This window comes from Temnothorax longispinosus, chromosome 2 (genome assembly GCF_030848805.1).
Source record: "Temnothorax longispinosus isolate EJ_2023e chromosome 2, Tlon_JGU_v1, whole genome shotgun sequence".
NCBI classification, from domain to species: Eukaryota; Metazoa; Arthropoda; class Insecta; order Hymenoptera; family Formicidae; genus Temnothorax; species Temnothorax longispinosus.
The window spans coordinates 3822331-3847883 of NC_092359.1; the positions used below are offsets into that span (position 1 = coordinate 3822331).

Sequence of the window (25553 nt, forward strand, 5' to 3'; positions counted from 1 at the left end):
AAGATTACCCGGAAAATCGAGGATTTAAATGGAAAGGAATGAAATTTAGATATATGAAGAACTGCGTGTTTTAAAATGTGTTATATCTTTAAAAAAGAAGGAAGAAAAGAAAGAAGATATTTTTTTAGGTGTTATATTTACATTTGTACCGTTCATTAATTTTAGTATTAAACATTACACGATTAAATGGAATTGAACATAATAAATTACGTAAATTAATGTTTGACGTTTAGTTTAAACAGTCGATTGCGTCACATTTTTATTCTATCGACGCTAAGCGGATATCGCTCTTATGACCATTCACAATCAGTTATACATTGTCATAGCCGTCGTTTGTATTCGTCAAGCGAAACGAAGAGATTGGATAAGAAATATTGAAGAGGTTTATGAAATATTCAGTGAAACGTAGTAGAACGACGAATGGACGAATATCTGGCGGTTGTTCCGTGAAAATCGGATTGCGATTGTTAGGATTAATCGAATCTTTCGCAAACGGCGTAATTATCATTAACGGTGGGCCAACTGAGACCCGAGATCGAGTCCACGACGCGTTTAAAGCGCAGAACGACCTGAACGATCGTTTCACTTCTTTTAGCACTCGTAGCTTCTTCAATCTGCCGGTAACGTCTAAAAAGCTGAAATTGTGGCCAAGTGGTAGTGGTGATGTAGGAAGCGCGCTTCCACGAGACAAAGCCGGATTGTTCCGCCGCGCGCGGAGGAAGAGGCGGAACGATCCTGGGCTTCCTGCACACTGAAACCCACTGCCTCCTCTTCCTCCTCCTCTTCGCCCTGCTGCCTTTACCGCGACGTTCGTAGCGAAAGCTTGTTATATTTAAGCCGAGAAATATATACACGTGTACGCGCCAGTTAACACGACTGTTACACGTGACTTGGTTGGCGCATTCGCCACGGTACGTTGCGTGTGTTGGTATTGCGAATTAAATTATTTTCATCGTCATATATATGTACGTATAATGCACACACGCACACACACACATATATATGTGTACCTGGCGGGGCATAATGCGGCCAATTTTCGTGCCGCCGAATTCCGACGTGGCGCAATTTAGCCGTAGGAACGTTCTCAAATGTGGTGCGCGATATGGCGCGTTTCGGTCTGACATATGCAATTTAAAGAGAACTCATTTCTTAATGCGGTATCAAGTGGCAATGATACGCTAACTAACAATGAGCGAAACTTTTTATTGGAATTTCTTTGTTAATCGTATTTCCAATTTAGCGATTCAAGAATGCTTTGAAAAGAGCAAGATTAACGAATTTGAATACTTCTTATGTAAATCAATTTAATATCAACATTCTAATATCAATCTAGTAAAGTCCTTTACTATATAGTTCTTTTTTATCTTTTTTATGTAGGTGCAGATTTTGTAGATATTTTAATAAAACTATCAAGGAACGCACGCGATTTCCGTAATACATTTCCGTATATAGAAACGGATATAAATCTCACGGAATAACAGGAAACGGCCGGAAGTAGAAGTAATAGAGAACAGACTGAGTCTCAAATGTCGCGGTTCAAACCGCGGGCAAAAACCATTAGGAAAGAAATGGCTGTAAAGTCGGTCACGTTTTGACTGCAAGAATTCTTCACGTGATTTCTTTGTGAAAGTAATTCGTCTGCATCTGCGGCTTCGTTCCCTCCACTTAGAGCTTACCCGAAGCTTTCACCTTATTTTATTAGAGAGACCCAATTCGTGTTCTTCTCGTGAACCTTCCACGAAGAAATCCTTAAAGTTTCGTTATCTTTATACTCGTAAAAAAATCTTTTCTTCGTTGGATTGATCTTACAACGTAGTTTTGGCCGTTCAAAGTTGTCAAACAAATGCAATTAAAACGATCTGTTTGAAATGGCGAATTGAATATTCTGTTTTACGAAACAAATAATACATCTCTAATTTATATAATTATATATCTCTAACTTATATAAACACAAACAACTTGTATTAAATAGTAAAAAATGGAAGAATATTAGCGGAAGAGTTGTGAAGTGGGATAAGAAAACGTGGAGGAGCGCTCATGATAAAGGGAGTATCATAAATATATACACTGCGATTATTGTAAATATCATTTATTGGACTCTTAGGCATCATTGGGTACAACGATTACACCACGTTGCTTACTTGTAACACCTTAGCGATCTGAAAAAAAACTCGGGTTCGTCAAAGTCGACTAAATTAACATGAAGACATCAGGTATGTTTATTTCGTATCTATAGATAGTACCGACTGCAGTCACGCGCGCGGGTAAGACATTACCGGCGACAAAGATTTATCATTAGTCGTCGGTAAGCCGAGTACAAATTCTATTTTTACAAAAATTAGGAACCACCGAATTTACGAAAAAGTTACCTTAAGGATCCTCGAAAGAAGCGAAGAATTGATTGGAACGGGATCGCTACGCCGCGCTACGTCCCATTCCCAATCGGATAGATCAAAGTATCGCAAAGACAACAATGTCCATGTTTCTCACGATGAGCTACAGCTAAATTCAATTTAGGACGTTCACAGGACATAGTGTACTTTATTGTAATGGTTCTCGTTGAAACGTTCGTAAAACGCAAAGCGACTACCGCCGCTTTGCTCCTCTGCCTCAATCAACGAAACGAGCATTGTGATCGTGCGAACGAGATTCGGGGGGGAAGGCGAACGAGAACTTATGGCTAAATAAAACTTTATAAAAATATATCAACGAATAATAAATATATCTCTAACAGCGTCACTGTATAATTCGTCGTGTACGGGCGTACGATAGCCTACGCATTTACAGTCACTATATACATACTATCAAACTCTACTTATTCTAAATAATATACAACAATTTATTTTAGTCGCCCCTATCTTTGGGAATATTTGACGTTGCACAATTAAGTTTCTCTCGTCCGGTAGCGTGTCCATACACTTTCGTACAGGAGACCGCGTATCCCTCGTTAAAATTTGTAATTATCTTTTTATTCTATTACGTCACACCTTCCTGCCGGCTCAAACTTTATTATTTCGTTATTATTACGAGCAGTATCGCTCGTCGTATTTGCGTCACGGATTTGTTTCGCAATATTAATACATTACAGTTCGGCACAAAGTCGATCCATCCGAGTTCGTTCGACCGCAATTTAACTGTATCTTGTTTTTTTCATTCGCGAAAAATTCGCCAGCGGCAAGAAAGAAAGGGGGAAAAAAAGAAAAGAATTGGTAACCGTTTCGTTCGGATCTCTACACGCGGAAACACCGTTCCACAATTCGCAAACATCGGCTTATTTATTTATTACCTATACAAGTATATACATGTATGGCGAATCGCGCGTATGTGCGGTACACGCGCGCACGGATTCATAGTTTACAAATTTTCACTCTATGTAAATACGTATCCCGTCGCCCGCGCGATCCCTTCCTTTCCCTTCTCTTCCTCTCTCCTATCTTTCCTCCACTATTCTCACTTATAAGGCCAGAGAAATCGAATTTTAATCGTGTCTCGATCACACGAGGACTCGTTCGTGCGGACGCGAGCTTGCCTAAGGTTTTACACACGACGACGGCAGCGGTCCGTACGCTTTCGCGCAATCGTACATTCGTAAACGCGTCTTTCAGAATCGCGTTCCGGAGTAGAACATCAGAAGAGGACCGATCACGAGATCCGAGGAACACACCGAGGCCGTAATAATCCGCGCCGAAGGCGCGTCCAGAGCTTCCATCCGTGGTTTCATTGTATTCGTGTAACGTCGTAGACACGCAAGTGTCGCGTCGCGGCATGTCGAGCAAATTGTGCGTCTCGTTGACGCGAGAATCGCGCGGGGGGAAATTCTTTCGGAGAAAGAATTTCGACGTTATATACAAAGAAGCTTCCCTTTTTTTCTCTCGCCATTGGGAAAGCTGACGTACGAGCTTTCCGTATCTCTAGGAATTTTGCCAAAGTTTCTTCCGTCTAAATCTCCATTGGGCATGTCGTCTCAGCGACGGTGTTCCCGCAGGATCGCCTGCAGGGTCAAACAGAGCAGAAGATACGTGATACTCGCCGATCGGATGTGGGCATGACTGTAACCGGAAGCGTGCGTCACGTTGAGTAGAACGGAAGCGTCGGCGATCCCTGCCGATGAACGGACGAGCAACAACCATTCTCCCGCGTGGGACCACTGAATCGTCTCGAAACGCAGGGTCGTCCTGTAACATGACTCCGTGCCGCCGTCCTGTAAAAGAGTAAAATGGAACATGAATAATTGCTCTTTATCGCGCGCGTAAATCGTCTTCCATATCTAACCAAGAAAGCTCAAGGCAGTGAAGAATTTCAGCGCTCCTTTCAACGTGTTAATATGCAAAGAAATTGGGGCAACGAGATATATTATTCATTTGATATTCATATTTAAATAACCGTTGTTTTGATTATCAAAACAGTTTTCTGTTTCTCTTTTATGAAATTTATTTACATCAAAAATTAAAATTCTATTAAAAAAGATACGCATAAAAACACATTATAATATTAATATAAATTTAAATAAAATGATTTTTTTAAACATTGCCATTGAAAGTGAACGAGCTTTTATCATATTTTTTAATTTATTAAGTACGACATTTTTATGATTATATACATTTTACAGGATAAAAGCAGCCTCTTCCAGTTAACTGAAATTCTTATTTGCCGTCACGAGTTGCAGGGAACGAACTCGCTTGAGGTTGACCCATATCGAGCTGCTTTGTTCTCTGATAAGATGTCAAGCGAGACGCTATAGAAAGAATTCCGAAAGTTTTCTTTAACAAGCTAAGGTAGGGTAACGAGCTAAGGTAAAATGGCATCTACAATTCACAGTGACGGTATACCAAGCTCGTGCTCGCGAAGATCTTTATGAAGGACGTTTTTATGGCGCTTTCATGGCGTTTTAAACTATTGAGATCTGGTTGCCGCGGGTCATGCTCCAGACTAAGACGTTTTTATCGCATAATGCTCATTAACTTGCGATTCGATAACGTCCATCCAGTCGTCCTCTTATCGGACATGGTCTCTTTCTCTTTCGTTCTCTCTTTACGATTAAACTTTCACGTAAAACTTCCGGCGAGAGGAAACTGGGAACTTCCGGCGTCGTTCTACGTTCTCGCTTCAATTATCCATCTTACCTTCGACTGCTTCTTCTTAGACCCCCACCCCACCCTCTCGGTCTTCTTCATCTTTCATCCCCTTAAAATACGTTTTATTACTTTCCGCATTAGTACCTATAATGACTCCTTTTTCTCTGACTTCGTTTCTTTGTTCATGGAAAAATCAATCGTATTAAGCCGATCATAGGTTCACGGAACTTCCGGTTTATGAGATAATTGACCCTAATAAGAAAGCAATACTGATGGTTTGTACGAAACGATGAAAAAGAGGTAAAATTTCCTCTTGATAAGTATTGATACGACTAAAGATTTATTAACCTTTTCTTTATCATTAGATGTAGCTAATCGGCTATTGTCCCAGGTTTTTGTTGCCCGAGTTCTCATTTTATATTTTGTCTTTAAAGACACATATAAAAACGTTCCAAGATATTGACCTTTTTAGTCGCGATAAACATTAAATTTTGATTTAATTTTAACATGTATGTTTTATATAAATATAAGATATATCTAACATATTGCTATGTAAGTTAAATTGAAAAAAAAGCTTAAGAAAAACAAATTAATTCTTCAAGTATCTTATTTTAATATAAATGTTTTAAATTTGCACTGGACATCTGGAATTACTTAGTAGGTAATATATTTGTATATATATTTGGTCAAAATGTTATGTATCTCTAACTGTTGCATGAATATCTTTGATTTGACATGATTATTTGGTGATGAAAAGAGAAAGATACATGCCAAGATATAAAACATTTATTCATTAACTTTTAAATTAAACAGGACATCGTAAAATATCGTGTACTATTGTACTGGGTATTTTTCCGTTATTGCGACATTGGAGGGACATAATATTACGTGACACTTTTGCTTTCCATCTTATTTTAGCATACAACTAGAACGCGTATAGTGGAACACTTCTCCGCTTTGGTCGCATAGAGCCGATCGAATGTACACGACGTTATTGTGACTTTTTAATATTGGAGGCAACGGAGTTTCCCTCGCATTCACTTTATCGATAACGCGAACGGGGAAGAATACGTAATTGAATCACAGACTCGTGCGCTGTTCGTCGGCAAAACTGATGTCGTCTTACGGCGGTATATTTCATCGTTGCGATTCGTAACAGACGGAGGAGTCGTCGTTGTCGTCGTTGCAGGGGGTCCTGCGAGTTTTTCGTATGCAAGGAATCGGCAGTTTCTTGCTCCATTTCACCCCGCGTTTCAGCCTCCCACTGCCCTTCGACCACCATCCTTTTCGGCACAACGGAGACCCGTCGACCCGTTCTTTTTGTATCCTTTATTCACGAGCTTCCCCTGCATCATGCCATCATCCCACCTTCCTTTTTCGCACCCCTCTTTGCGAATCATCTCGCGTCTCGCTCGCTGCGTTTCCTCCTCGTCTTCCTCTTCTTGTTGCTCTCATCTTATTCTATCTCCTTGCATTTCTCTATCTTTTCTACCACGCACCATATATATATCTGTCCTTTTTACTACGCTATCATGTTAGCTTTCCTCATTCTCTCTCTCTCTCTCTCTCTCTCTCTCTCTCTCTCTCTCTCTCTCTCTCTCTCTCTCTCTCTCTCCCTCTCCCTCTCTCTCTCCCTCTCCTTCTCTCTCTCTCCCCCCCTCTTTCCCTCTCTCTCTCCCTCTCTCTCTCCTTCTTTAGTTTGCTCAAACTTTCTCCGCTAACGCATTCTAACTTTCTGGCTTTCAATTTTTCCTTTTCCCTCTTAAACTATATCTCGCCGTCCGTTTTCCTTACTTTACTCAGTATTCCTTTACTAACGTATTCTACTTTGTCCGTACGTTCAAGCTTTTTCTATCGAGGTTTTCTAGCGTTTCTCTATCTTCCATTAACCTATTCTCTTTATAAACTTCCATCTCCTATTTCATCTATACTTTTTTTATGTCTAATTTCTTTTACTATTTTTCTGTTTTCTACTATCCTTTATCTGCTAATTTATTTAATATTTTGTTTACTTTATCCCATTGTCATTTCTCCTGATTTTCTATTCTCCCTTATAGTTGAAAATTTTTAAATCTATTTTAGTAACTTTTCTTAGGCTATATTTTGGCCTTTATTCGTAAATTCTTTTATTATAATTAAAACTTCTTTTAAGTTAGTTTATATACAGAAATATGCTAACATATAAAATTATATATGATAGAATAAGCATAAATTGTTGTCGGTCTATCTCTGTTTGCGCTACCTATGTCCGTTTACAGTATAGTCCTTATGAAAATAATGGATATTATGATATATGAAATAAAGTAAATATATTTAAGTATCTCTGTGTGAGAAATACAATCATATAGCTTTTCGATTAAATACAACAAAGTTATTTAATAATTAATAAATTTTCCTCTTAATAAATGTTTCAATCACAAAAATATATTTTTTTTATTGGTTACAATCGACTTTGCTCTGTAGCTTTCATGATTCAGCAATAAAATCACCATTCAATGCTATGCAGAAGTTTTTTAAAAGTTTCCATACGATACGTACAATAGCCTTCAGTAGAATACTATCGCGAAAAGAAGATCGATACATAAACGGCGCTATGAAAATATTTTGCATATGAAGTATATTCTCAAAAGCATCTTAATAATATCCGATAATATTATCGCAATATTCGATGATCAGAAAGAATCTACACCAGCTGGAAATCGTAATTACATTTTGTATTATTTCTTAAAATACGATATTTTGTTCCGCGGAAATCGCTGATAACATCGATGCCTGGTTTACGTTCGCCACGCGTTATTTAAAGTCCAACGCTGCGGGGGAATAATGCGCGCGGATGCTGTAATCCGTGTAAGATGTATTTTCACAAATATTATCTACGGACGCGAGATCCGCCACTACAGTAATGTAAACACGACGCTACATCGTGCTGGCATCGTCGTGCTTCCCAATAAAGTCCGCAATTTTCAATGGAATCGACCGAGCCAATCGTTACTCGCACCGCGAAATCGTACTGCGCGTCCCTATCGCGCTCACATAGCGAAGAGGATCAAACGTTAATAAAAACAAACGCAACGCCGGGTGCATCGGCAAATCCCTCGCAAAGCTCCGTCGCATTGTCCGCGTCCGCCCGGCACTCCTGGAAAAATGGTTAATCCGTCCTTTATGATGCGGCTTCCTCCACGCGCGCACGCTCGCGCTCGCGCGCGCGCGCGGATTCCGTCTCCGCTCGGGCGGAAAAAGAAGTGCGCTTGGCTGTGGAAATGAAATAAGCGCGCGTATATGCATACGCGCGAACCGGCCTGCATACATTCCCGTAGTATCTCGTCACCGTCCCTACTGCCGCTTCCGCACCCCCTTTCCGCCGTTTTCACGAGCGAAAGGCGAGCGTGGCCGTTGCCGGCCCTCTCGGCAGCTTTCTCCCTCTGCTTTGTCGAGTCGCGTCGCAATACCTCGGATATCGCGCGAACGTCCGCGCCGGGATAGCGGCATAATTTTCGCGTCGAAGGACCAACCACGCCCCCGGGGGAGCGTGTAATCCCCGAGCGGATACGAACGTCATCCCCGTGTTACAAAAGACAACGGATTTTCAGCGGACGCGCGAATTGCATTTTTGCGCGGCATTTTTACAGCGCACGAGAGCACGAGATTGCCAAAAAAAAAATTATCCACGCAAAACAGAGTAAATCAGATCACTCCTTTTAATAAAATTCTGTTATTTCATCCAGTTTTGCAGACCTGAATCAATAAGCTTAGTAAAAAGCAACGCAGTTTTCGTTAATATATGTAATTATAATGCATGTAATTACATCCACGATTGATAGAAATAGCAATTAGTTATTTCATACACTGCGATAAAACATTGTATAATTTTACGTGAATAAGGAATATTCAAATAATTTAGCGCATTAAGCTGCTAAATATTGCTACAATGTGCAATAATGGATACCAAATATTTACAAACTGTAAATATATGATCAACTTACTTCTTATGCAATTCTGGTGCATATTATTTATTTACTTATTCGTAAAGTAAAGTTTGTAATTTCTGTAATTTCTGTGCGTATTTGTTATTTATAATTATTTTTCTCCTGTAAAGTGGAAATGCGACTGTTGAAGCGTGCTTGAAAAGAACAATAAATTAGTTTACTCGCAAGTATACGAGAATAAAAATGTTTTTTTTTTTTTTTAATAGAGAGAAACAATTAACAAAATGATCAGATTACAAAAGTTGTAATTATTTCGAAGCAATAAAAAAATTTTTTGTGTTCGTCATTCGCCGCGATGATATTAAACTTCTAGAGAAACTAACATGTGTTTCTTCTCGAATATATTTTTTCAATAAATTTTTCGTTTGGAAATGTGCATTTAATGTACAATGTCAGATTTATTATTAAAATAAGTGTTCTATTAATTATATTATTCTATGCTCAGAAGTATATAATTTTAACATTTAACTTTTTCTAATAGCTATAGAGACCTATATCTTATGTGACTAAAATATCTATCCATTACTTATTGACTAAAAATATTTTTAGGTCCAGCAGTGCTAAGTAGTTTTGTATATAAAAATTTTTTAAATATTGGAGCTCGTCAATTAAAAGAAATAAATATTATAAATCTATATAGCTGTCAGCTTTTGATATTATGAAATTTTTGCACAATTTTATTTGACAATATAATAGCTTTCATATTAAAGAATTATAGTAATTTTAATTTTACAGAATTTAGTTGACACGTCAGTTTTTTTACATAAAATCTTTTATACGCACATGACAAAAGGATTTATTAATTAGTGTGTAAAAGTATAAAATGTTAAAACATTAGATGCAATTGACAAGTATAAATTGAGGCTAGTTTTTAATCTTAAATCTTTTGTACAAATGTTTAATACAACGAGGGACGCGTGTACACGTTGGCGTTATTTTTTTAGTTTTTTTTTAAAGGGTGCAAATTTACCTCGATTGCGAGTGCTCGAACCCCGTCGCGGGAGGGTGCATCCGGCGTATACACACGCTCCTCCGATATCCAGAGAACCTTTGTGTAGCTCGGCCGGGCACAGAACTCGACGATGATGTCCAGGGGCTCGCCCTCGTTCGCCGTTACCGTTTGACTCGACGGATGAACCATGGGTGGCCCTGCAACGAAAATAAACGAGAAAAACGGTTAACTTTTGTCGAACCAGCACGGCCAGCCCTCCTGCTGCGGTCATAAATCTACCCTCCGGCGTCGGCGCGGGTAGGCGCTTTTTGCGTTTGCTAAGAGCTTTGTACCTTATTAACGACATAAATTTCCATCCAAATAGTCCGTTAACGCGGGGCGTATTCTACGGTTTTATTTCAATTATGGGCGCGTGCATCCAATTATTAGAATTGTCAGACGCGAGTGTCTTTTATAGTGCAGCTTTTTCGGCACATGCATCACTGTCGTTGGCGTTTCTGGCGTGTTAACGCTCGGGCATGGTTAATCGTGGCTCATAAAACGTATTGTAAATTAAATACATAGTACAGCGGGGAATATAGATCGATAACCCACTGTAATCGAATTCGCTAGCGTCGTTTTCACGGACCCGCGATTTATCTTTATTTTTTCCGGAAATGTTTATTGATGGGTATTTTGATGGATGACACGAAAATACGAAGTTTAAGCAAAGGCAACACAATATTTAGTGCACGCAAAGACAAAATTTTCCATGAATTAGATCAGCAATTTTTACGTAGAGATCGCTACTTTTTGATTGAGTGATATAAACCGCAAATGTAGGCTAATGGACTGAGACAGACAGCTATTAATGGAAAGCAAACGATGTCGTGATGACAGATATAGGATTTGTTTACGTCATATATTTTCCATACCTTTCTTACACAAGGCACGCATCTTTCAGATCTTTGAAAAAGGGAAGAACGCAAGAGTGTATAAAAACATAGAAAACACTTGAAACAAATAAGCTTATGATCGTTAAATGATCCTTTAAAACGTTTAAAATATGCGTGGAAATTGCAATCTATCTAAGTCTTCGATGCTACATGTAATAAGTCGCGACAGATATTTACCGATTCTTTGTTGCGTAACTTAATACGGTTAAATATTATTAGATAGATCGTGTTGTTCAAAACAGACCTGTTTCTCTTCTGCTTAACGGAAGCGTCAGCAAGGTGATAGATATTACTGTAATGTAATAAATTTCCAAAAAGTTCTGGAGCCGAAATGTGTACGGCCGGGGATCCGGTAACCCCTGCTGAACCCGTTCTCGGCCGTAAATTCAACCTTCGGTGACACTTCCGGTGCAAGGGACGACCTGAAGGGGGAGCGCCGATTAGCACTACTGTCATCTCAAACGTATATCGTCCTCTTTGTTCGCCGCCTTGTGTCTCGTTAATAAAAGATCGTTTGGTGGTTGATCACAGATATTAATGATGGTATGATAAAAGAAACGAATCGATTGCGTGATGTGAATCGAGATCCCTCGCGCCGGTCATTAATGTTTGCGAATTATTTTTCTGCTATATCCTTTTTTTATTTTTCAATCGGTTATAGTTTTCTTTTTTATGCACGTATTCATATTGAATACTGTACACAAATTATGTAATCATCCATAATTATATCAAAATTAACAGACTAGTTTGTCCGCACTTTTTTACACATGAATTATTCACCAACTAAAAGTTAACTTTTGCTTAAGAAAAATTGTAAGGATCTCTACAAACCTTAAGTTATAAAGGATTAAAAATTTGGAATCTAAGAAAGTATAAATATTTAAAATTATGGCAGTTCTTTAAGAATCGCTTATGGATTAAAGAAATCTAAAATAAAGATGTAGGAAAATGGATCAAAAGAAGTTTTTCAACAATTATACCGGTTAGATCTGCTAATTAAAAGTCACAAACAAATACGTTTCTAATCGTAATTTTTTTCTGGCCGTAAACGGTAGCAAAATAAAACAATTTGTACGGAAGATTATATCGACAGTTAATACGAGATAAATGCAGTGTAGCGATACACTTATGATATTACATGATATGATCGCACCATCAAGGTCGGTTTTTGTGCCTAGAAGTCCCAATTTTGTAGTAACCAAGAATATTGTTTTGAGCTTTGTTCGATATGCATTGTTCAGCCGGCATAAAAATAACGTAACGACTTTTTCGCGATCGAAGCGTATCGATCAGCACGTATTTTTATTTATGCTTAGGAAAGCTTGCAGTGAATTATAACAAGTTAATTTTACAATTGTTACAATTGTATAATGCTTGTACTATATGCTTGTTGAGCATTACATGGCGTACTTAAATAGTTTGAAACTTGATTAAATTTTTTAATAAAATTGATTTTGGTTAAGCTCGTGTTAATTAATTAAATACAGATTCTAAATTAAATTCTTGACAATAAATTTAAGTAGAACTAAGAATTTCGATACAACTTTATAATGAGCAGTTAAAAATGTTGAACTACCTAGAATTAATTCCAAGATAACTTTTTAAATTTTGTTTATGTTCTTTTTTTAATACAATCACGATTGTTTTCAAGAATCAAGGATGCTCTGACAATAAATTAGGACAGCGGTTTAATGGAACGCGGTTTACAGCACCGCTGATTTATGCGCAGCCTTAAGACATCTTTGAAATCCAACGAGACGTGCAACGCGATCGAAACGCAGAAACTTGGCACATCGTACGACAATGCGAGCAACCCTCAGCCACGTTACCGCGACGTGCAGCGTGTTCGCGCGCGCAAATTGCAATCATGGGTTTTCAATTTCCCAGCCTCAAGGCGATCGCGATTCCGCAAATTGTCTCGCACTACCGTTCGAAATTCCTCTTGTCATTGACCACGAGAGGGTTTCGTCGATAGAGTTTCGACTTCGCGAGTTAGCGTTTGCGGGCCGGAAAATCGGACAAGGAAATCGGAACAAAACAAGATTTTCTTGACTTTCTTCGCCTCGACAAAAATAGATTCCTCTTCGGATTGAACGAGACGCTTCTCATTGCGAAATAAATTATGCAGGAACAAGGTTCAGAGTTTCAGATGGTATTGCAAATGTTCTTAAGTTTTTCTTTACGACTGGATTAAAGCGTGCTCCGAGTGAGTGAAATAACGAATTAAAAGAGTAGCAAGTCGCATAATTCAACTAATTTATTTTTTGATGCTCTTTCCTCTCTCTCTAAGGAAAGCAGTATATTATTATTCTCTTTGATAATCAAGCAATTATGTTTATTATTTATTTTATCAAGCAATTACTTATTAATACAAGTCAAAATTCTTTGTACGTGCACACAAAATATGTAAAAAATCGTGCAATTTTTTGATGTATTGCACCATGTGTAAAAGAAAAAAAGAAGTTATTGTCCTCTGTTTATTCATCTGTCTGATTATCTCAAACATTTTATTCAAGTGCTCAAACCGATTGGTCAACAGACAAGTTACTATGACAAATTGCACAGTAATATCAGCTCTTTAATCCACGCACTCCAGCTAATTGAAGCGCGGATGTTACTGCTTAACCCCGGTGAAACGACGTCCCTCTCGGCCCATTTTCCGCTCCACGGAAACCATACCTCCGACCACTCTTTCTTTTTTCTCTATCTGGCCTCTCATCTGCACAGATTTCCTGCTTCGTAAAGCAAGCCTTCTGACCTCGACCGGCTCGCCTGTCGAGTGAATAGAAGCGGAACAGTACAGCCAGGAACCGCGGCATCGTTCATGAATATTCCTACGGCTGAAATTGCTCGAATATCTTGGAGGTGGTTCTTGTATCTGCGCCGAGGGGCGAGTCTTTTTGCCATCCTTCCGTCAGCCCCGCTTTACCAATAACGCATAACGGCGACGATACCGGACATTACCGAGCTCATTCATGCGGTGAGCTTTCTTTCATCAGCGTTCATCTTTTTTGAATATTCTTACGCACCTATGACGGTGTCGTCCCGACCTGTGAATTATGCAGATGCGTGCCACGCGTGATCTGCGTGCCAGGATTGCGCCTGCTGAAGTGAACGAGGCCAAAAATCTTGTAGAAACAAAGGCGTCTTTTTATAATATTTATTTATAATTTACATTTAATCGCGTGAGTTAATTATTTAGTAGTTACAAATATTTGAATAATTTGGGACTTGATTACATTCTCAAAATTGATTTTGGTTGAACTCGTGTTAATTGTGAATGAAATACAGGTTCTAACGAAACTGTGTAATGAACACTTGATATACATAATTGTAATTATTAATCTCATAGGCAATTATATTTATATATTCTTAGGTATTCTGTTTACCAGCCTTAAATTTTTATTTATAATTATTTTCATGTCAAGAATTGTAATAATTATATGATTTCGAAACTATTTTAACTTATATAGTTTTAAATAAATAAATATTGACATTTTTGGTCTTAAAACGCAATTTTATGAAATAGTAACCAGCACGTGATTTAAAAAGCATAGAGACAGAATGTATAAAATTCACAAAAGATTATTATTCGACATAAGATCTCACTCAACAATCAAAAATGTCAATATTTATTTATTCTGCGTTATACGCATATTAATCAGTATTCACTTATTAAAGTATCATACATTCTTTTAACTGTATGACTATATCAGGATTAAGTGCATAATAGATATCGTAACAAACAGAACTTTTGCGCGAATTGTGAACAGAATTGGGGAGAAATACCGTAAACAATGTCTGAATGGTCCGCTATGCACGCTATTTGGTTTCACGGTGCGCAACTGGCGACAATGATTATGAGAATGTTAACGATCGTTAGTCGACGACGGGCTTAGGCAAGAAAAGCACGACGACAATCCGCGAGCTGTGTTCAACTACGACGGGACGTCCTTTCCTGAAAATGGATCTTTTTCGAGAAAATTTCCTTTTCTGGATGGCACTTGGAACGCACCATGACGTTACCGGAAGAAATCTCTTAGCAAGTTAAATGAATCGCAAACGATTGCCTACAACGGCAACGTGATTCATTTCATTGTGCGCCGTTAAAAAGAGCTTCGATGGGAACGATCGTCAAAGTAACGAATTTCCTCGTGACGATTCGAACGTCGTATCGTTCGCTGTGGAACGAACGGTTTGCACTTTGTCTGCCGCGAAGTTTAGATCGATAGCGACACGGATTTGAATCTTCTCGCCGAACATCGTCCGTCGTTTAAAGAAATTGCGGATCGATAGCCCGTATTTCTCGTTATCGATAGCTTTCATGATACTTTCTACGTATTACGTAATATAAGAAGGAACTTAAGAATAAGAAGTAATACTGTAGACAGCCTTAGAGATCATATCGCCGATTAAATTTTTTGTTAATTGATGGCAATTAAACTGAATTATGCGAAAAGTTGCCATAACATAAAGTTTTGTAGTCGTGTATCTTTAAAAAAACACAATTATTAAATTTTTTAATAATTTTAAATCACACATCTCAATTTATATCTTCAAATTATCTAGCTTTTAGAATTTAATCCGTTGAAATTTGAAGATTGTTGAATTCTCTTCGTATAGCGATTCATTTATTAAATCTATTAAGCGAGGCAACCATCTAGGAAGAAAATTTTCTGCACGGTATGTTATTTCACAAAAATGTAAACTAATATCTTTTCTTTAAAAAAGAAAACAGGCATTATTATGTTTCGATATTGCGGTAAGTTTTTATGCGATGGCATTTTACTTTGTGATGTCTTATCGTTATATTATATCTTAAAATAAGTTAAGTTTTAATTTACGTTCCACTTAGACTTAGACGAACAGGCAACGCGCGCGAGGAAACGATCAAGCGGAGCAGATATTTGCCGTGGCGTTAAAAGAATTCCATTTGTGAAAGAGTTGTCCAATTCAAAAGTAATTTGTCCGTGAAATTACTTTCATTCGCGACTGTGACGAAACGAATTATTTTCACGTGTTCGTGCACGAGCATAACAGCCTGCTAATTAATTCATTAATTTCCAATCTCGAAATCGGCAACGTCGCGCTTCGGGTGACAACAACTGCTCAACGTACGTGTCCCGATTACCGCAAGATTACAGACACGTCTCGGCATGCATGCATGGCATCGACGTGCGGTAAACTCCCCAGAGGGATTGCCAGAGGATTTAACGGCGTAATATTCGGTGACATTCGAAGTGTAAATATCCTCGTTGATTTAATAGAGCGCACCATTTTGCGCGCTGAGAACGTCTCGTAAACGTTAACTTTTATAGCTCACTTGGACCGTTTTTAAGGATCGACGACAGTCATCGTTGCCTGGCTTGGAAAGATGTTCCCAAACTTCTCACCACGACTGCGCGTTGCTCCAGAAAGACAGAGATATATTAAAATTACATTACAGTTTTCGCAAGTCATCATGAGATTATTATGCATGAGGCCACTTGTTGTACCGGTTGGAACTGGTATAACCGGCGACCTGGCGAAAATATTTTCCGACAATCTCTCACGTCGGGCTAGAATTTCTGGGAAAACAGAGAGAAGGAAATCATGGTACACGGGATCGTTCCCCCTAAGGGGGAACGATACATCGCCGCAAAGTTCTGACGCTATCCGTGCGAGGATTCACTCGGTTACTCGTACTTCAAGGCGATAAGCATCAACGCCCATTCAGACTCGCGATAACGTCCGCGAAGCGATGCCATTGTTTCAAGGCGTTAGCAAGCTGCAGCAGTTATCTATCCATTGTTCCCTGTACTTATTAAAATCAAGGTGGTAATCGTGAATTCCACAGATGTTAAAGTTGGATTAATTATATTTCGCTGCGCAAGTTTTTCGCGTTTTTACCGCCTCCTCCATTTCTTTTTCTTTTATTTTATTACGCGTGATAAACACAAAAACAATATCCTCTTTAGAGCAACCGGGCTAGAGAATCTTTTCTTTGTCTGCAACCAGAGTCTAATTATAAAATTAATTTCAAGTTCACACTTAAACTTAAGATATTATAGCAAGTTAACTTTAAGAAACATGAGTAGGATAATTATAATATACTTAAAAAGTTTGAATTAAATTTTAATTATGACGGTAAAATATTAATCTAAACTCAATTACCAACATAAATTGAAGATGCTACGTGATTAAAAATTAAAGAAGAAAACACCCAGACAAATTTTTGCTAAGGAAGTGTAATTTCATAATTTAAAAGCATTTATTGCATTGCTGTCATTGTGTTTTTTAACATAATTCTGCATGTCTATTCTTACTATTTATATAGGTACTGTTTATATATATTTATATACTATTTATAAACATATATATCGTCAAAGATCAAATATAACAAAAAATTTAAATAATATTCTTTCAAAAATGCATGAGATGGTATAAATATTCGTTCAGGTATCATCGCGGTGGTTTCAGTTTTCTTCTTAAAATTCTTCTTACGATTCCCTTCGCTTGTGAACGCAATAAGCGATCGGTTATGCTTTGGGTAAAAGCGAATAAAGACGAGAAGCCAACAGGACGAGAAGGAATCAGCAAGAAACCAAATTGAAGCTAGTCGTCTGCCCCTCGAGCTTTCAATTTGTCCTAAGTTAACACTGGCGCGGCGCGGTCTGGTGATCGTGTGTTGCCCCTTTAACTTTCGGGACTTTCGTTTTTTCATCTCTGGAAACGGTAAACGGTACGCGCTGTTTTCCAGAAAGGCACCCTTACCCTCAGAGAAGTGACCCTTTCCGAAAAATGATGAAAGGTCGAGTCCGTAATTGTGTCGAGAGAATACCCGCGAACTATTGCCCCTACTGCGACTCGTACCCTCGCAATAAACCTTAGAAATCGTCGTCAAATACGACTCACCCATGTTCAAGGGGACGAGCTCGATATTACTATCATCGGCATACACGATGAAAAACGTTCCATTCTTTTCGCTCGAGTCGATCCTCCGATTTCAACGATACGTTCGACCCAAGGGATCGGCATTTTATCGGCGGGATGTGATAGGTTTCGGTATTCATATGATACTTTGGGGAATGATCCTCGCATTTGAAATTATTCGCGCGATGATAGCGGCTGATATAAAACAGTTTCTATCACTTATCGCCGACTTTGAATGACCGATATCACCAAACATTGACTGTTACTATGTGTTGTAACACTGAAAGCGCTATTGACAGTGCTCGCTTTGCGTAGCGAGTATGTAAATGTTTTACTATCATATTCGATATCCATTCCGTTATATTGACATTTGTGCCTTTTGATGATTGACGACAGAGAAAGATTAAAACGTTCCGTTAAACATTTTTAAAAATTTGGATCTGTGTAAAAATTAAAATATTTATTTTAATAGATATATCAAAGTTTGTAATCCACTGCAATAAAAAGTATTTTTTCTATACATTTTTTTTCCTCTCAATTCTTAATAAGGATAATCAGTTAACGTCTTAAGTTTGTTATCTATCTCTAATGCAGCTTTTTTCCATTTTCTTTCATATTATACTACGTTCGCTCTATCCGGGACATTTTCTTTAAGCACTATCATTACCGTCGCCGCGCCGCAGCATCTCTCCATACCACGTATTCACCGCATCTTCCTCGATCCCTCGAGGACATCGTACGAGCACCCCGCAAGACTTCCGCTTCTTCTCTAATAAGTTTATGCATTGTTCTTTCTAGTCGGTGCTCCTTTTTTATTGCTTTATCGTGAGAACGCGGAAGATATTTTCACTGAAAAAATTCTTTTCCTTCTTGTGAGCACGAACTAAGAGTTGTGTCGTCGTGTTTACGTTTGTTTTTGAAGAATTCAAGTGTACGTATTTTAGCGCAAAATTATGTTCTTATTATTTTTAAAACATTTGAAAACTTCTTACTGTGCCTATTATAGATTAATCGTTCAAATCCCAAACTCTTAAAAAAAATAGCTCAACAGTTCTAAAAACACATTTAGTCGTGTTTAGTAAGAAGGAGATATAAGGAGAGATATCCATTTTTCTAGCCATTTAAAAAAAAATAGTTTTATTTATTATAAATATAAAATTTCTGATATATATACGGTGACTTATATATATTTTGCCGTCGCAATCCACATGCCAATGATCGGCGGCGCCTCGTTTCTCTTCCGGCGCGGATAATTGCCGCGTCGCGAAAACGACGCGTTTATCAGGCGAAGTGCCATCCGGCAAGAGTTTTACGAGAAACTTTTCTCAGTCGCGAGGTTTCACTCTCGTAGCGCGGACAATAATTTTATTTACAGCCAGTTGCACCGACGTTTACGCGGCTCCGCACGAGCTCGAAAACTTATGCGTCCGCGTAGTTAAAGTTACGAGTGTCACGAGACGAAATTTACGCGCCGCGGCGGCGCGACGGCGCGTATTACATGTATTGCGTAAATGGTGGCGGCCAAGTTTTAAAATTCTGCGCAGTGACCGTGTTTCGGGCGGCATTGTCGCAACCGAATGACTAATTAACCACTCGTTCGAGAACGCATTCGCATGGAAGCCAGCAACGTTCGCGCAGCTTCGAAAAAACATTGACGGCGGAGGTCGATATGATGGGATATATAAAGCGCAGTCATATTTATGAACGGAAGAAAAATAGGCTGTCACAATGCGTCGTATAATGGATCGCGGAATCGGCTGGCCGGCGAAAGCTTCCTCACAAAAATGCGTCGTTATTTTTCGGTCCGCCAATTTTGGCATTTGGTTGTCCGCATTGTCCGACGATAACTTTCGGGCATCTCGCGTCATGTGACACAGTACGCCATTGTTTGAAACACTAGAGCCTTGACATGCCAGGTCTGTTAGTTACGATAATTACAGACGACGATAAATTACAAAACACACTACTTTTTTTACAGCTTTTTTTGCAAAAGCTGGATAATTACTGCAGGATGTCCATTATTGGATTATTTTTGATAACCGATTTTACGAATATTTGTAGATTATCGAAATAAAATTGTATATACTGTGATAAAACAGTCATATAAAAATACAAAAGTATAGAGAAAAGAAAAAATAAAAAGTTTTATATTTCAATAAAAAAGGGATTTATACTTTTTCACTTAAAATCTAAAAAAAAAAAATAAACAATTATACAATCAATATTGTACAGTGGGGAGCATAAATGAGTTCTCATTTATGCTCCCCACTGTACATGCGGCGAAGTAACTCATAAAAAGTCAAGTCTCTGATATTATCTTCAAAGAAATATCTAATGCTTCTCAATTGTTTTCTGCCACATCCGATATTGATATAAACCAGAACGAGCGGCTACATGAAAAATTAAATATCAAAAACTGAAGGCACAATGGATATATGCTGCGCGCTACACCTACTCTATGCGCGAGATATAGTTTCAGAATGGAATTGGCAGATACATATCAAACAGCTCGTGTCCTTTCAGTTATCGAACGGGAACGAGAAATAAAAGGCGTAGCAACGGTGCGAGCGGAAAACGGGTAGAGCCCCGCGGCGCCTTAATTGCATTTCCTGCTCCATTTTCGGCGATGGACGGCACTGTCAGAGAGGTATAAAAGCCGATTTCGCGGAAATAAACAGCCAGGAGGCTGAATAAACCAACGGTAGGGTAGGCGAGACGCGAGCGGGGACTCCTTTAACTTTTGCCACCGTCGCGAAAGCTCAACTTTCTTTTGACCCGTGCCGCGTACCGACGTCCGGCCTCCACGGTCTTTGCGCACAGGAAATTCGCGTAGAGGAAATCAATCGCGAGCAAGGAGCTAGAGCTGCTCGAGTATACATCGCTGATCCACGCTGAGAAATGTTACGACTGAAAGAGATTTCGGAAGAGAGGAAAAAGGACGAGAGGAGGATGGGAGGTGATCTCTTGCGGAGGGCGAGATTGCGCGAGAGGCATGGAATTTCCCGGAGCAGAACGACATTGCCGCGCGAACTTGTCGGATAATATAGGTTAATCCCTTAATCGGGGTTATTAGATGAAATTTTATCCCGCAGGCTTTAGCCAGTACTTTCGCCGACTATCCTGTGTGTCCGCGCAGACATTAGCGCACCCTTATTAAATATCTAATAACGCTTATGAGTTAATTCACTTTTCGAGAAGCGTTAAAAAGTCGACCGGCCAGGAAGTTGGAAAATGGAGAGCTGAAAATTGCACTTGTCCCGTATTATAGTAATAGCTCATTATCTTACATTTTATTATTGTGGCAGTGCAGACAAGCGGTATTACGAATTTCTTTTTATTACGCGTTTGCAATTTTATTAAAAAGCAGCATAATCATAGCTACTGCAGTTGCTACATTCTACGTTGTTTTTCACAGCAATGTTGAAAATGACATCCTAATATTTTGCGATTATAACAAGAGACAAAAAGTTTTATAATTTCTCTGTTTTATAATTTCTCAACCTTGTTGACGTATTTGCGGATTATAAAATTCGTAACAATGAAAATGTCACAAATGATCAAGATCGCCGTTTAATATCTCATGAGTTAATTTCTGCATGATTTACGAAATGCTTCATATTGTTTCGATACTGTATTATATTTTGCATTTTTGCTGTGCACGAATGCAACTTCCGTTTTGACGAATTCAATCGATTTGCTACTATCATTCAAAATAGCCTTTATATTATCGATATGCTCGATCAGCTGCGCTTTGGCTGGTGAGAAATATACATGTGCAACGCGTCTGAAAAGGAGGGAAGTGCGACGCAGCTGGGCAGTTTCTCGATTCGATATATTATCAAGAAATAGGAAAGCGAGAGGGAAGGGGAATAGTGCAGAACATACATATGACGTACACTTGTTCACGTCTGGATTCATTCTGGATATCATTCTGGATATATAAAGCTATGTGTGGATATGTGTGCATATTTTAAAAATAGCTGCTCTCGATGGCGAAAAAGAAATTCGAAGTTTAATATACAATCATAGAGATAATAAATGATGAATAGATAAATCTATTTTTAACTGTCATATTTAGCATATATTACATTAATATTAATTTGTTCCCTCTTTATCTCGATTTTCTAAGAAGACATTATTTATATATTATTATAATAAATGTACATATAATATATATTATTTCTAGGAACAATATCAAAATTAATATGCACACTCAAATTAATAAATCAATAACTAAATATAAATAACTTTTTAAGTAATTTAGATCAATAAAAATAAGATAATTTTGAGATATTCTATATTATAATTGCAATAAATAATTATTTCGATATATACTCTTAATGTAGTGATTTCAGTTTACTTAATTATTTCTTATCAAGATTAATTTAAGTTTCTCTTTTAATTTTTCATATTTTTTTTGTGAAATACTTACATTTTTGTTAAATATTATTCGCTGAACATTCTTTTAAATAACATAAACTTTTTTTACAAACAAGGATAAAAGAAGGAGAGAGAACATTAATCTATAATAACAGTAAACGATAACGCCATAACGTAACATCAACGATATAATACCAACGGGCAATTATACGGCAAAGTTTTAATATTCAAACTACAATTTGTGCGAAACCGAGGTAGCGCGTTGTAATTACGTGTTCTAATTTAGGGATTAAAATACGAGAAGACGCGCAAAAACTCCTCGGCGCGCTCGGAGCGCGCGATCGCGCGCGTAATGCCGGGGACGATAATTGAAATTGGATACGAAAGGAGGACTCGGTTAATAAAGCCAATTACGATGATTCCAGAGATAGGAATGAGCGTCAATGTCGCGAGTGAGACAGAGAGAAAGAGAGAGAGAGAGAGAGAGAGAGAGAGAGAGAGAGAGAGAGAGAGAGAGAGAGAGAGAGGTTTCCTCCAAGAGGTAAGAAAGCATTTCTTCTTCTCACCGCCGGAGACGCCCTTACATCGAGAATGAATCGTCCTGAATTGCATTACGGCGAAACGTTCGAAATCTTCATCCCCGTTAACGAAATTCGCGAAACATAATACGCAATTATTCGTCAATTAATCGGATGATTGCAATTTCGCCTTCTAGCCGAACGAAATTTAATATACTGCGTAGGATGAACTTTGCAATAATAATATGCATATAAGCATAAAAAAGACGAAGTACGATACACAATCCAGTTTATTGATTAATTAATTTATTGATTACAGAATTAATTATGCAGGAAATTAAATTAAATTTTAGTAATATTTTCTTTTTAAAAAAAGATGTAAAAAAGGCGCCAAATACACGCGCCTGTCTATCTACAAAAAGTATAATATTAGAAAAGCACGCTAACGAATGATTATCGAATTTAAAAATGTTAGAAGCAGTATAGGGGGTTATCGATACAATTGTAACTTGTGCGATTAAGTAGTTTTATATTTAATTTTATTTATATGATGGGAATATATAAAAAAGTCAAATTAAATTTGCGTATAATACGACGAGGAATTCTTATCAGCTTCTCTCGTTCCTCTTAAAACCGGCAGCAACAACCGAGATTTCATGGAGGGACGTGAATGGGAGGAGGAGGACAAGTCCCGCGGGACGATACATCGTTTTCCCAACTATCGGTTCGCATCCAACTTTTCCCACTCTTTTTCAAAGGCCGGCAGATGTGGATGGGTGGCAACAAGACAAATTATCGGGAGGTCGTGGATATTCGTCCCCTCCTCCCTTCGCTCGTGGCGTTATCGTCCCATAAAATGGCATAAAAGCTCGCGCAATGTCGGGGAAGTATGTGGGAATGAGAGTACGAATGGCGTATAAATGTATAGGATGGCTAAAAATAGATAGATTCCGGAATAGTCCAGCTTTATTGTTATGCCTTTACTTGAATGGCTGCGCATTACTGGTCGGCACAATCTGCAAATCGCTGTCGTTCAAACGTTCGATGCTTTGATGTATAATCGCAGAATATCTGCGGAATAAAACTTGTGACTGTCTAGTACAATTAATATCTTGCGGTTTTATTTATTTCCTGGAAAATTCTATTATATTGTGCAACTTTATCAATACATATTTTATATTATTCATTCTTCATATTATAGAATATGATTTGCATTTTACAACATAATTTTATAGCAATTATTGTAATATCGTAATATCAAATTTGTTTATTAGATGATTTTAATCATTTAATTGATATGTCATTTCGAAAATTTAAGTATTTAACTAGGATAAATTGAGAAGCGATCTGTGTTCTCTCAGAACCGTATAGAGTAATGTATCGATACTTCGATACTTACTCTCCCGGGAGCCTTCGGCCATGTCGTGTTCTGTTGGTGGAACAAGAGTCTGTACGTTGTTTTGCGAGGAGAAATTTACTGATGGAAGCATCGTTTGCCTTTATTTACTATCGCATTCTCTATACAGAAGTAATTAAATAAATGCTGCCATTATATATCGTTAAATACAACGTGGAAAATAGACTACAGCTTGATAGCTGAGAAATATCGTCTAGAATAATGACGCTTCGCAATGTCTATCGCCAAAAATTGTTACAAATTTTCCTGAAAACTTTCCTAAGCATAATTTTGAAATTTAATAATGTCTTTCATAAATTAGCGAAGGGCAAAAACATTTTGAAACGCTGAATAAGGAGCCGGCGTTTACTTATAATACTTTACGTGCAAGAACTTTTACTTCTCATTAATTATTGCGGACATAGCGATTTTTCATATGCTGTAGAGTGTAGAATATCGTGCGTGTCAATACGCTGATATTAATTATTTCGAAGCTTCTTGTAGGGCAGATGGTGCGAGAGCTTGTACGCCGTTGCAACAGCAGCAGCGAAAGCGGGCAATTTGTTGCCGAAAACAGTTTTTCTGGGCTTGACATCGAACGAGTTAAAAGAGTAATGAGGTGCATTCACTTTTTATTATTTAACAGAGCCGTAGGGAGCGCAATTAAGCTGGCAGCGTAAGTCAGCAGGGAATCTGTACATTATTGCGGTATCGATTAATTTGCAGAATAATGACGTAATTAAGTTTCCCGAGGTCCCCGAGGCTACTAGCACTCTGTTTCCCGATTGCTTTACTTCTAAGAGGAAAGGGGGTCTCGAATACGGCAAATGTGTTTGCATTGATGATCTTAAAGAAACTCGTGATTTCATTGTGTGTGCGCGCATCTCTATCTGAAAGTCAGATTAGCCGCGTCACCCGTGTATTTCAGCTGAGAAAACTACTGTAGCGGCGCGGAATCGGAAAGTTTTAATGAAACAACACGGCGCGTTATAAGGGATATCAGGCCCGACAATGTTGCACGTAGCACGTAGGAAAGTTTGACGATACCGTAGTGACAGCGTTATCAGTCGTAATACACAGCCCCTATCCGCCGCGGAACTTTAAATCGAAAGGGTCGGCTACACAAAGAAAGGATATGCACGGGATCCGGCCGCGTTGTCCGAACGAGTTTCCGACTCGTCATGCAACGGGCATCTGTATGTACCAGCAGACTATCGCTATTCGCGACTCCCCGAGCGTGATGTTCGGTATTCTTACGGATTCGGATTACTTTGCTTGCGCGTCAGATGCCTCGGATACGGAATCCGAGAAGCTCAAGCGCATCTCGGGACTAGTAGTAATTCTGCCGATCCGGTTACGAATGCGGAAAGAGACGTGTGACTGCTCACGTACATCTCTC

The 25553-nt window shown here is 38.4% G+C and overlaps 1 protein-coding gene across 3 annotated transcripts in view; it reads right to left on the reverse strand.

Moving 5' to 3' along the window:
- Nucleotides 1-2073: 2073 nt before the first annotated feature.
- The window catches only part of Tei (irregular chiasm C-roughest protein teiresias), a 321127-nt gene continuing 297647 nt past the window's right edge, over nucleotides 2074-25553 (reverse strand). For all 3 annotated transcript variants that reach the window (XM_071769711.1, XM_071769710.1, XM_071769712.1), the window contains 2 exons: nucleotides 10032-10210; nucleotides 2074-4201 (listed from right to left, as the gene is read on the reverse strand). In XM_071769711.1, coding sequence (XP_071625812.1) covers nucleotides 3965-4201; nucleotides 10032-10210 — 416 coding nt within the window. In that variant the 3' untranslated portion in view covers nucleotides 2074-3964. The remainder of the gene's footprint in view (nucleotides 4202-10031; nucleotides 10211-25553) is intronic.